The 12,914-nt window shown below is 51.0% G+C and overlaps 1 protein-coding gene across 1 annotated transcript; it reads right to left on the bottom strand.

Moving 5' to 3' along the window:
- Positions 1 to 9,734: 9,734 nt before the first annotated feature.
- Positions 9,735 to 12,442, bottom strand: SP9 (Sp9 transcription factor). The gene is made up of 2 exons (XM_083754810.1): positions 12,212 to 12,442; positions 9,735 to 11,337 (listed from the first exon to the last, which is right to left on the bottom strand). The coding sequence occupies exons 1-2, from the start codon at positions 12,230 to 12,232 to the stop codon at positions 9,985 to 9,987; spliced, it is 1,374 nt and encodes a 457-aa protein (XP_083610936.1). The 5' UTR covers positions 12,233 to 12,442; the 3' UTR covers positions 9,735 to 9,984.
- Positions 12,443 to 12,914: the final 472 nt, after the last annotated feature.

The following is a 12,914-nucleotide window of genomic DNA, read 5'->3' on the forward strand; positions in this document are numbered from 1 at the left end:
AATGGAAAGGCCTTTAACTGTCTCTGTTCATTTGTCTAAACCTGGCCCATGCAATACAGAGCGGACCCCAATACTGCTCATTGCCTCTTTGCAATGTATCTCAGATGGATGCAATCATGAAGAATATTCAGCTGGGAAGCTTATGGTGAATGTTTCTGTGATTGTATATTTTGAGATCGTATCGAGCAGCCACCTGTATCTCCAGATCAACCTGTTCTGACAGAGCCACAGTCAAGAGCAAGTTTAAAGCGTATCTTGCTGTTTTGCCCTTAAAACATTTTTGAATACCATTCTGAAGTATGAGCAGAAAGCTTTCAGCTTATTCACAGGTTTTTTAAAAAAATAAATACAGAAAGCTACTAGAATTGGGTGGCTTAAGGCAGAAGATTTGCAATCAAGGCTAAAATTTTGCCCTTGTGAACAGTGTCATATAAGCAACTGGCTATTTCTTGCTGCCATTGATCATCCTGTGGGAGCTCCACAGTATATAAAGATCAGCTTAATTTTGCTGAAGCGGAAGCTCCAATAATCCTGAAAGCCCCAGCATATAGCAAGAGAGTTTGGAAAAGCACATTAACTACACCAAATTCTCTGCCTTTTCACACAAATATTTACCTTTTTAGAACTGCAAAGTGCTTTTTTTCTGGGGGAACGCAGGGGTATGCATACCCCTAAACATTTTGTGAATCTAAGTTTGGCCTCATTGAGGGGCAGTATTTCAATATGAGTAGAAAAATGAGAGTACCCCTAAACATTTTTTTAGGGGGGGAAGCACTGGAACTGCTCCAGATATGGCAAGAATGTACCCAAATATATATAAAAGTGTGGCTGCAGCTCCTACCCTCCGCAAAAAAACAAAACCAAACACCCTTGTAGAAATGTGTTGTCCCTAACCGAGTCTGTTTTGTCTCGTGGTGAATCGGGGGGAGGCGATTTGGAGAAGGAAGTTTGGAAAGTTGTAAAAAAAATGAACCTTGGGGCTTGCTTCTAACGAACGGTTTCTGGGTCTTGCTGCCTACCTTCGTTGGACGATGGCAAAGCGAACCCTGCAGGAGGTGCTGTTGGTTTGCAAATGGTCCCGGACGCCGCCGTCACCGCCGCTGCGGAAAGCAAACCAACCCCCGCGACGCCTCCCCAACTCTGCGCGTCGTTTGCGCGCGCATCCCTCCCTCATCCTCAGCAGCTGGGCTCCAGAGTTGCGCAGAGAAGGGGCAGCTGCAAACTACTGCGCCATTATAAACCTTCCTCCTGTGAAGAACTTCCCGCTCTTTCCTGCGGGAGAATCAAGGATCTGAGGGAGGAGACCTGCCTGCTGCTGCAAAAACACCAACTCGCCATTGCCCTGACAGGCTACCTGCGGCCTTCCAGATGTTTTCGACTACAATTCCCATCATCCCTGACCACTGGTCCTGTTAGCTAGGGATCATGGGAGCTATAGTCCCAAAACATCTGGAGGGCCGTAGGTTGGGGATGCCTGGCCGCTACTCCGTGGGAGAAGCTGGGCCCTCGCGCTCTCCTCCTCCTCAAGCCAGCAGCAACCGAAGCCCTCTAGCCAGGCCGAGTGGCCAATTCCCTCGCCTCAGCCCGCGTAAATTTCACCTGAAGCGAGAGGTTTCGCGCGCAGGAGATTCCTGTTTGCACAGGTGTGCGCCCGCGCCCGCGGACACTCAGGAGCATAGCTGTCAACGTTTCCCCTTTTTAAAGGGAAATTCGCTTATTCCGAATAGGATTCCTCGCAAGAAAAGGGAAAAGTTGGCAGCTATGCTCAGGAGGCGCTTCTCTCCCGCCACTGACAGAACCGCTTGTTCTGAGGAGACTCGCTTCAGCCGGTCAAAGCCCGGCGCGGTGTGTTTTCACCACAAGAAACATACACTCACCCGGCTGTTTTTTTTGCCTTGTTGTAAAATAAAAGGCGCCTTGTCCCTCAGCCTTCGAAGGGATAATTTTTTGGGGGGAGGGGGGAGAAGGGGAATAATAAAAATAAAATAAACAAGCAATGGTTCATTACCACCACTACTTGGCATTTCCCCCAGAGGAGGGCCGAGTTGGCCACTGCTGCTCTCCGGGGAGGCGGGTCAGATACTTAAGCAAGTGGAGAGGAAGGACGAGGTGGGGGAACGGAGTCAGCCAAAGGCGGCAGGAAAGACAAGGAGAGCAACGCGTCCTTCCATTTGCTGCACACTGTCAAACACGGCCCGGCGGCAATTGGATCTCGCCTGGTTAGCAGAAAGCGAGAAGAGTTGGCTGGCTGCTGCGCTTAGCGAGAAAAGAACAGGGCCGGTTTATTAGCGCCTATGCGCAACCGTAGGTAGGTCTGCTCAGAGGTCATTCCCACGGAGTTCAGGGGGACGCGTACGGGACTGCAGCCTGAGCCAACGACGACTGTCTCCGAGTCTTACTGGTGCCTCACGGGGGCTTACTTCTGAATAGACCTGCATAGGATGGCGCTGCAAGGCTGCCGTCTCCTAGGGCATGCCAAGGCCCGAGGAGGAAACATAATTGGGAGTGGGGGGAGACCGGGATCTCTCGCAAACCCAGCCGTTCCAGGTTTGCACCATCGAGTCTATGTCATTGATGACCCGAGGTGACGGGGGGGGGGGAGAACGTGGGGTAGAGAAAATTATCCCCACGTGAAAAGCCTGGACCTGGAAGAGGGTCCGAGCCAGGCACCCCAGGTTGGGGTACAATAGTCCCATAACAATTTTACACACACCATACTGCACTGAAGAGCTGCTGGAGAACGATCGGAGGTCCTGTGCACTTGCGCCCCGTCCAACTTCTGTGGATGGCGGCGAACGACTTGAAAACGGTTTGTGGATCGCAGCGTGCACAAACACTAGCGGCGTTCAGTCGTGTACTTGGCCGAGAAAATCTGGATGTGTGTGTGTTTGTGTGACCAGTTCCCAGTGGAATTGGGCTCTTGGGTGAAAACCCGCTTGATTCGTCTCTCTGCAGCACGGAGTAGGTGCGAACGCGGAGGGAGAGGAGGGAAGGTGTCTCTGTGTTTGGTGCGTAATAGCGCGCGTGTTTCCATTCCGCAACTCTCCAGCTCAGTCTTAATAGGACGGTACAGAAAAACCTAGGGTGCCCTGCTATGGCTCCTACATAGGCTCAATAGGGCAACGAGAGAGAAGGGCTCCCTTTTGTTGGCCTGGATGTCCCCGGATTTCAGAGAGGTTCTGGGGGAGTCTCTGACGGTTCCATACCAGTCTGATGCTCTATTTGATTTATAGAGGCTGGGGAGGGAGGGAGAAGGGCACGGGGAATCAGCCGACAGCTTCGAAATTTAGACGGCGAAGAAGCATAAATTATTACTAATTGAAAAGTAAATAAACAGGTGACTTTTCGGCTCAGATTCCCTCTTGGATCGTTACAATAAATATCCCCTAAGGAAGCTCTCTATTTATGTTGTCATTGATTAATTCCCGCTACCTCGTTTGATTTCGATTTAGAACGATTTGATTCTAATTTAATTAGCATGTAATTTGGATGTACATAATTACTGTAATTATGACATTCAGGTAAGGCAGCTTTAGGCTGAAAGGCATTTTTTTTAATAATTAAAAAAAAATCGGCCCCCCCCAAGCAAAGAAGCCCTACTTTGTAGTAGGGTAATGGACAAGGACTTGGGGGCCCTGCTATCCAAGTAGTAATTAGCACATCTTGGAAACAGGCAGCGCGGGGAGACGGATATTAAACCGGCAGCAAGCGAGGCAAAAGCCCAAACTCATTGGGCTGCGCCGAGGGAGAGGATGGCGGCGGGGAGGCGGAGCCTGCCGTGCAGAAGAGCAGCCACGTTTACATAGCTGACCGCACCAAAACGCCCGGGCCTCCCGCAGGCCTGCCCTTCTTCTTGGCTCGGCGGCGGGGGAATCAAAGGTTTCCGTCCGCTTGGCTTTTTCCAAATGGGCGAAGCGGGGTGAGGCGGGGGGGGGGGGGAGTGAGAGAGAGAGAGAGAGCGAGGGGAAGAAGAAGAAGAAAAAAGTCAGCCTCCTCCTCTAATCTTCCCAAGCTCCTCTCTCCTTCCTTGAGCCTTATATTTACAGGGCGCAGCAAAGAGCTGCAAGTGGTTCTTGCGCCTCCTGCGCCGTCTAATGCAAGCTTAAAAGCCAGGAACTGGAAGTATTTGAACGGGGGAATTTAAGCATATTTTTTTGGCGCAATGGGAAAGTTGGGGGGGACGGGGACGACAGGAGGTCTGATCTCGAGCCAAGCAACCCTTTTCCACCACGTTACGGCGTTTCTCCAAAAAAACTCTCGCGTTTCCAAACTGTCTTACTCTGGTGGAATTAGCACCCCATTATTTGTGCCAGAGCGAAAGCGGATAGAAGTGGCTTTCAGCACCGACGCCTCCAGGCTCCGAACTGCTCCTAAGGAGCGGCAGCAGGCGGCGGAGCCGGAGTCACCATACCTAGTGGCGGCGGCATATACGGCCACTTTCCCTTAATCCGTAGCTTTTGCGCGCAAAATCGATCTGCAACGCCACGATCTCAGGTCCTTGGCCAAAGAAAGGACGCAAGGAGCTTTTCAACCTCTCTCTCTCTCTTGCAAATAAAATGCACCGCTCGGCACGTGGCGCACGGAGGCGAAAGAGCCTTTGGCCCCGCCGCGCTTGTCCAAACCTAGTCCCTCTTGGGGAATGGCCTTAGCTGCAGCCATCGCGCGCCGGGGTCTTCAGAAACATGGGAAGACTCCTATCGATGCCCCTAATATATGGAATGCATAAAGAGGAGAAGAAAAACGGAACAATGACCTGACTCCCAGAGTCAGAAAGATTTTTTTTTCTCCTCCTTTCGGTTTATGTACTATTATTAGTGTTCACAAATGCAAGAATTCAATATAAGTGGCATCTGTTGAACATTCGGTCCTAGCTGCTTCGTTGTAGATAGATTTAGGAGGTGCCGGCTTGGCCAAAAAGGGAGGAAAAAAAGTGGAGGTTTGTACCACAATTCTCTTAACAGAGAATATAACACAAGACGGTTTTCGGAATGAATCGGAAAGGAATCTCTTCCCCCGCGACGAGCTCTAGATGGCGCCAAAGAGTCAGAAATTATCAGAATCCTTCCCTCCCCCCGGTTCCTTCCCCTCCTTCTCCTCTTCTCCAAGGACTCAAAAGTGACTGTCAAACATAAAAGCAAATCAGAGTTTTCAGGGGGTTTTTTAATACGTTAAGAATGTTATTCCTTAAGGAAATTTGTAGCTAAATTATTCTCACTTAAAATAAACACTTAGTATACCAATTACCCAAATAGGCCGGATTTTTCTGCAGCATATTCCTCATCTGCTTTTTTTTTTTTTTTTTGAGCTCGGAAAAAGATTCTTGGGTGAATACAGATAACGGCTGCAAATAAATTAGAAGATAAACTTGCTGCGTGTCTGGGTGGGTGGATGTGAAAAATAATCAGCTGTCGCGGTTATACGAGGATGAGCACACACACGCGCGCAAATATAAACTTCATAGAACAAAATTAAACAGAGAGACATTTGAGCAGAAAACCCCAAGGAGCATGCATGAAATAAGGGGCGAGATCCGGTTGAATAGGACAACAAATCGGCTTCAGATACCCTCCTTCCCTGGTAAGCAGTGCGCGATCCCTCCCCACTTCAGTCTCTACCACCTAAAGCACCATCCTCTGCTGTTTTTGCTTAGCAGCAAGACTGGGGAAGCCAGATTTTGGGTTGCAGCCCCGGAAGGTGCGCGTTGATGTGCCCGCCGATCTAAACCGCGTGCTGAAACCAGCCCTCTTTTAACTTGCGTGTCCCCCTCCCCCGGAAGTAACAATACCGGGGTGAGAGAAAGTACAAATAGTCGTTTGGGTGAACCTCATGCGTAAAGTGCCATCCAGTGATAGCAGTTTTCTCTTCCCCCACAATCCCGCTCAGCCATAAACACACACACACACACACACACACACACACACACACACACACACACACACCGCCCCAGCCTACATTCCCCTTCCTGGTGCCTTGTCTAGGCTCTCCAAATCCCCTTTTAAGAGGGCGGGGGTGTCTCTCCACTAAGACAAATGGAAAAGAGGGAGCGAAGTTTGCCTCTGCTCTCATCCTTTCTTATGTGCGCGTAAACACACACACACACACAAACATATGGGACTGCGAAAATCTGAGAGGTCTAACAATGATCAGATTTGTTTCCGGTTATTGGATAAATATCCCCTTCCTCCGGGGGGGGGGGGTGGAAGGGAAAAAAAGTTAGCATTCCTTCTTATTCCCCTCTCGGCCAGGCTCTGGAGTTTTCCCCCTTCTCGGTTTCTGGGGAGTCTGTAAATGATGGACGTTTCCTGACCTCGAAGGGGCAACAGGAATGCAAAGAGGTCCTTGATCATTGAGCTGAGAATTGTAACCCCGGCCTGGCAGAAAGTGGGACCTGGACGGGGAGCCCTTTGATCTGGGTTCTATTTATTTTTTTATTTCTTTTTTTATTACAGATCGCAAACAAAGCAGCCTGCTCCCCAAACAACCCAGCCAGGACGCATTCCTTAGGCAAGCCCCACACAACAACAGCGCAACTGACCGGGGAGGGAGGGAAGCTGTATCCTGCATAGCTCATAAAGCTTTCTGTTTACTTTGCCCCTTCCTCAAGCGTGTCCTCTGTTCCCCCCCCCCCCCAGCTGCCGTTGTCTTCCCTCTCCTCCTTCCAAAAACCCCAATATAAACAACACAAATGTATTGTGGAGACTTGGGTCTGAGGCATGGAGAGATTCATACACTTAGCAAGCGCTCCCCTCCCCACCGCCCCCCAAATTAAGCTTGCCAGAGTAGGGAGAGAGGAGCCCATTATCGACACCGCCCTGAGTCGGGCGAAACAAATAAAATAAATAAGGATCGTATTATTTACCACCGACACCGGTAGACAGATAAACAGCTCAAAATGAAATTGCCCCTTTCCTGCAGATAAGCTTCTGGCAGCCCTTCTCAGCTTTGCATTGAAAGACTCCGGGTTCACAATACTGCTGGAGACATTATAATCTAGCCCCGGTTTCAGCGGCTGCATTTCAGCACAATTACCGAGGGAAGCTAAATACGAGCCCTGCTAGACACAACAGATGTTTTTATTCAGGGATTCTTTCGCCTACTTTTGCCAGCAAATCCAGCGGATAGGATAGGATAGGATCGGCTGGGTGGCTTGCATTTGCATGCGCAATTTCGTAAAATAAAAAAAAGGGGCTTCACATATATTTTCGCCTTTCTTTCTGGAAACGTGCAATCTAAATTAACTTTCTCCCCTCCCCCCCTCAATGTAACCTCTTTCTCTCTGCTCCTTCGCAGAGTCTCTCTCTTCCCCCTTAAAGTAGCGCAATTATCTCATTGGAACGATTTTCCCTTAAAAAAAAAAAAGATATCCTGCGACTGTTAAGTTGGTGGTCAGAAGACAAAAGGAGTGAAAATAATTTTCATTTCAATAATTGCCTTCTGGTCAATTTAACTGTGCCTTATTTTGAAAGAGCCCGTCTAAATGAGATTCCTGTCCCAAATGTGTTCCCAGGCCTTATCCCAGGCTTTAATTATTCCTGAGGTTTTTTCCACCCCCCTTTAGAATAAGACGCTGCACTGCGTAATCACAAAGAAGTCAGAGAGCATCCTTGAACCTTTTCAATAGCAGAGCTACTGATATTCAAATAACAGGCGAGGACCATTTGACTGCATGGGGGAGACATAAGCATTTCCAATTCACTATTTGCATAGATCAACTGTCTTTTGAAAAGGGAAAGGAGCCAGTTGTCTTCCCTAACATTAAAAAAAAAGGACCAGTTATCAAATCAAGTGCTTGGTTTGGGGGAAGCTTTTTAAAACGTTTACATTTTATCTCAGGTTGCCCTTAGCCGTTTGACATGCAAATTCGGCGCAGTTAATTTAGACAATTAAAAGGATCTTCAAGGGAAGCTTTGTCACCGAGAATATTCTGAGGGTTTTCCCCGCGGACCAGCTGAGATAAAGTTGGCCAGAACAAATGATGTCTAGGAGATTAATTAGATATTTGATAAGACATGAATCTCTAATAAGGGAATACAAGGCACAGGGGGCTGCTCTGTGCTCCAAGTCAAAATTAATAACATTTAACAAGATTTTCATTTAGGCATGAAATGTCTTTTCCGGAGTATTGACTCTAGCTATTTATTCCCTCGGGGCTGCCTTCCTCTCTAACCTGAGCAACCTTGTTGGATGCGTTGCAGGCTTTTTAACACAGTAAATACTTGCTCGGCCCCAGGTTTATCTTTAAACTCCTTATAAGAGGCAATTCATTTATGAAAATCTCCCAAGATCGGATATGGGGTTTGAAGATGGGTCTCTTATTTCTTTCTGGGGAGGCGATGTCTATCATTTAAACAATAAATAAGTCGCTATAACAAGTTGGGTTTTCACACACTGGGCTGCTGCGCCAGGCGCTCTAGGATCTCAGCCCATCCAAATCAACGGGCGATTTTTGTCGCTGACCTTTCAATAGGATACGAAAAACAATCCTAAATAAGGGGACTTGGTTTATTCAGATTATCTATTGTCCTTGAGGGGTCCTGGCTGACACCAGATCCTTAGTATTCATAGCATTCAGCATTTTCATTCGGCCTGAACACCATGAAACTCACAACCCGGAAGCGTGTTTACCCGAAGGAAATCCTATGGAATTCAATGAGCCCCTGGTGCCTTAGTTAGTGTGTATAGAATTGCAAGCCTAATCCGATCCCATGTACCTGGAGATAAAACGATCTAAGTAAGAGGAAGGCAGATCGCAATGCAAAGTCCTTTGGCTGAGGCAGGGGGCAGGGTGGAAATGAAACCCCAGAGCGCATTGTTCAGAGTTCTTTAATAATACCAAAATGAAAATATTATGCCAAGTGTCGTCGTCCCCCCCCCCCCCAATACAGATAAACGCATTTAATTCCTTTAAACAACCTTAACTTACTGGTGTGAGTGAAATGTTAACTCAACATGTTAAATATCTCTTACATATATACTGACCTCCACAAAGTGCATCAGAAATAATAATAATAATCATAATAATTTCTTTTTAAAAAAAACTCCCCTGAATTTCAGGAATTACCCCCTCCCCCAAAAAAATCCCCATTAGAATTGACATTTACAAGGGGAAAAGAGAGAACGCGATCCTTTGTGTGTGTGTGTGTTTTGAAACCCTATTTATACATTTGTTTGATGATACAGAGATAAACTGTCTCAACCGTTTTCCAGTTTAATTTCTCACCTTAAGCCTCTGTGTGTGTTTGTTTGTATGTCTGAGTGTGTGTGTAAAGGACGATTTCTCCTTTTCCAATATTTAAATAGAAAAAGCGTCGTGGTTGATTGCTTTGTCGATTACGACTTGCTTTAGTCTGCAGTAGGTTTATACGTATAGCTATATTATAATAATCCACTCCAAAAGGGCTGCATGGTGGGGTCCTGGGTGGCGGGTTGTTGTTTCGTTTGCTTCATGGTTTGGGGTGTGTTTTTTTTGCCCCCCTTTAAATTTTGCTTGGTTTAGTCTGATTTTTTCCCCCTTTTCTTTTCGGAGAGGGGAGCCTGCGCGTGATCTCAAGCCGCTTCTATTGCTGTTCGCCAGGAAGATAAGGTCGTGGTTTATTGTTTACTGAATGGTTGTTTTGTCTGCGTCTCTGCCCTTTCCGGCCGGGTTCAAGTCTCTCCAACAACAGTCTTTTTATATATATATAAAAAAGGTCTAAAAAGCGCGCCCTCTGCTTCACCTTTTTCGCCCACTCCCCCCCCCTTTCGAAAGCTCCTGGAAAAGTGGAGCCAAAGTGGCGGTGCTGCTGCTGCTGCTGCTGCTGTTTCTGGGGTTTGCCTTTGGCGTCCCCCTCCCCTCCCTTCCCGCGCGCGCCGCTTCCACTCCTCGCGCGCGCGCGCGCTATCCTCCGGCCTCTTCCTCGGCGCGTCCGTGTCCCGCCAAAACCTCTCCCGCCAAAACTTCTCCCGCCGCCGCCGCCTCCTCCGCCGCCCTTCCCCAGCCCCCTACTACGAGTCGTTGGGCCCCGCTGTGGAGTCCTTGCCCCGCGCCTCGTGCAGGATGAGGTCGGGCGACTCGGAGCGCGGCGTCTCCAGGTTGCTGGCGTCCGTGTCGCTGTCGCTGCCCTTTTTGCCCCCTCCTCCGCCGTTGTGCGTCTTAATGTGTTTGCTGAGGTGGTCGCTGCGCATGAAGCGCTTGTTGCAGACCGGGCAGGCGAAGCGCTTCTCGCCCGTGTGAGTCCGCAGGTGCCTCTGCAGCTCGTCGGAGCGCGTGAAGCGCTTGCCGCAGAAGAGCCAGTTGCAGACGAAGGGCCGCTCGCCCGTGTGCCAGCGCAGGTGCGCCTTGAGGTGCGACGTCTTGCCGTACACCTTCCCGCAGCCGGGGATGTGGCAGCTGTGCAGGCCCTTGCGCCTCAGGCTCGCCCCCGCCGGCCCCAGACGCTCGGCCTCCTGGCAGTTGGGGCAGTCGCAGGTGGCCCTGCCCGAGTAGCGCCGGGCGGAGCGCGCCGAGCCTCCCCCAGCTGCCGCGGCCGCCGCGGCGCCGGAAATCATGGCGCTGGCGGCCGCCACCGCGGCGCTGGAGTCCGTGTACGAGGGGAGCACGGGCTTGAAGCCCTCCTGCGTGAGCAGGTGCTGGCTAGTGGAGAGCAGGTGCGACGCCGCCGTCGAGCCCAGGCCCGTGGAGCTGAAGGCCGAGTGCGTGAGGGAGCTGAAGTCGGCCGGGTTGTAGGTGCCCAGCTGCGAGTGCAGGGAGGCCTGGGGGGCGCCCGAGTGCAGCGGGCTCTGCAGGCCGCCGGCCGGGTTCTGCACCTCCAGCCACGAGCCCGGGTTGGTGTGCACGTCCCACCACGACGACGCCGCGCCGTTGGCCACCTCGCCCGCCGCCAGCGTCGAGTGGAAGCCGGACTTGTACCACGACTCGTAAGGGTGCGCCATGCCCACGCGGGGGTACAGGCTGTCGGCCGCCGAGCTGTGCACTTTGGAGATGAAGGCCGACTGCCCGCCGGCCTCCTGAGGGGAAACTCCCGCCGCGGCCGCCGCCGCCGCCGCCGAGTTGGAGAAGAGGCCGCTGTAGTCGCTGCTGAAGGCCGACGAGGTGGGCGACGTGGAGGCCAGGCAGAAGGCGCTGTTGGCCGTGCCGCTGCCGCTGGCCAGCCCGCTCGAGCCGCGGCTGGTGGCCACCGTGAAGCCGGACAGGCTGGAGCCCAGGTTGCAGCTGGAGGTGGAGCGCTTCCACGGGTGGAAGCTGCCCTTGGCGAAAGCGCTCGACTCCGGCAAGGTGGTCAGCGGGCTGGTGTTGCCGATCTTGTTGCAGGTGGCGGCCAGCATGGCCAAAGGCGTGGTCCCGAAGCGTGGCTCTTCCTGTGGAGGGGAGGGAGACACAAAAACCAGCTCGTCAGCCTCTCGCGCCCAAGCCCCGGATCCGCCGCCGCCGCCGCGGGGAAAGGCGCGCGCAACAGGCCCCGAAAGCCACGGCAACGGCGTCCTGGCGAAAAGTTCCGCGCAATTTACTCGACCTTTAAAACAAAACGAAACCAATCAGACTCCCGGGCCATCGCATCCCGCCTAGCTGGGTTTACTCTATTATTGTTGCCGATCTTATTATTTGGAAGTGCTTTTCCCCGCCATCCAGCAGCAGGAAAGGGTGGGAGCCGATGTTTTTAAATGACAAGGGTCCAGGGAGCAGCCACGACAGAAGCCGAAAGAAAACCACGCTTAAAAAAAGAAAGAAAGAACGGAAATAAATCGCGCGTCTGCTTTTTGCTTTTTTTTAAAAAAAAAGATGAAGTCGATGCATTTTTCTCATCTCCCCCCGTCCCCCCTTTGTGGCGGTGGTGGGGCAAACAAATCGGCCTTAATGGCAAAGATCCCGAGAGCAAAAACTATGCGCTCTCCAAAAGGTCTAAAACTACGCTGCAGAGAAACCTCGAGCGGGATATGGGTTACGAACCGGGAAAACCTGAGCAGCCTCCGTGGGGGATTCGCGCAGAAATTTTAGGAAAACATGGCAGGGCTGCAAATCAGATCCGCGAGCAAAAACGAGCTGCTTCTTTACAGCAACTGGAATCGAAAGAAAGCAAGCTTTATTTTACCTTTACGCTTCTACCCCCTTTCTCCCGACGTGCAACCGCAAACTGCTCGCTGCGGCGACAGCAACAGTTTTAAGGTTCGCCCATAAAAAAAAGAAGACAACGAAAGTCGAGGTCCTCAAGCCCGGAAGCGCCTCCCGACTTACCCCAAGTATAGACGTAGCCATAGCCAAGTCTCCCGGCTGGGCGGCGGGATCCGAAGGGGGGCTCTGCCTCGCGCGAGCGTCCTCGGCGCTCCCCGCTGTATTTCCCCCACTTGCGCTAAGTACACTCCTGTCTCTGGACGGCTAAACTCAGCCTAAGTGTGGGGAGCGCCTGCTTTGAAGTACCGCTGGCTGAGACTCTCGCCCAATAAGGGTGGAGAAAGAGCGAGCAGGAGTTGCTCCGCAGCCAATCAGGAAACTTGGAGATGTAAGAGCCAGGGCTCTGGGCGCGTGCCAGTCAAAGGCAGAAGGTGCGGGCGGGCTCAAGGCATGGGGGGGGGGGGGACGCGTTTAAGAAATCGCACCAGCGTGCTTTGGGGGTCTTTTAAAAGCATTATATCGCAATTAACTTTTTAAAAATAAAATAAAATAAAATATAAATAAATAAAGCCTAGGTTTAAACATCGTCAAGGTTGTGACAGAAGAGAACATGATGACTCTTCCTCTCCCATTTCGGGGGTAGGGGCTTAAAGGGCAGCGAAGAATGGGAGAATGCAAACTGCTTTTTTCCTTTCCAATTCAGACCTCCCCCCGTCGCTTTTCGATCCCCCCCTCCTATCCCGAACATTACACAGCTCATTAATTCCCCTCGTTCATTAAACCGAACTAGGTGTGTCACGCCGTGCCACATAAAGAGGCAGACTTT

Source organism: Podarcis gaigeae (genome assembly GCF_964106915.1).
Source record: "Podarcis gaigeae genome assembly, chromosome: 1".
In the NCBI taxonomy this organism is placed as follows: Eukaryota; Metazoa; Chordata; class Lepidosauria; order Squamata; family Lacertidae; genus Podarcis; species Podarcis gaigeae.

Excerpts from the sequence above, each read along its gene's own strand:
- SP9 (XM_083754810.1), bottom strand. The coding sequence starts at position 12,232 with ATGGCTACGTCTATACTTGGG. Across the intron at positions 11,338-12,211 it reads TGGCTACGTCTATACTTGGG|GAAGAGCCACGCTTCGGGAC; the intron begins GTAAGTCGGGAG and ends TCCCCTCCACAG.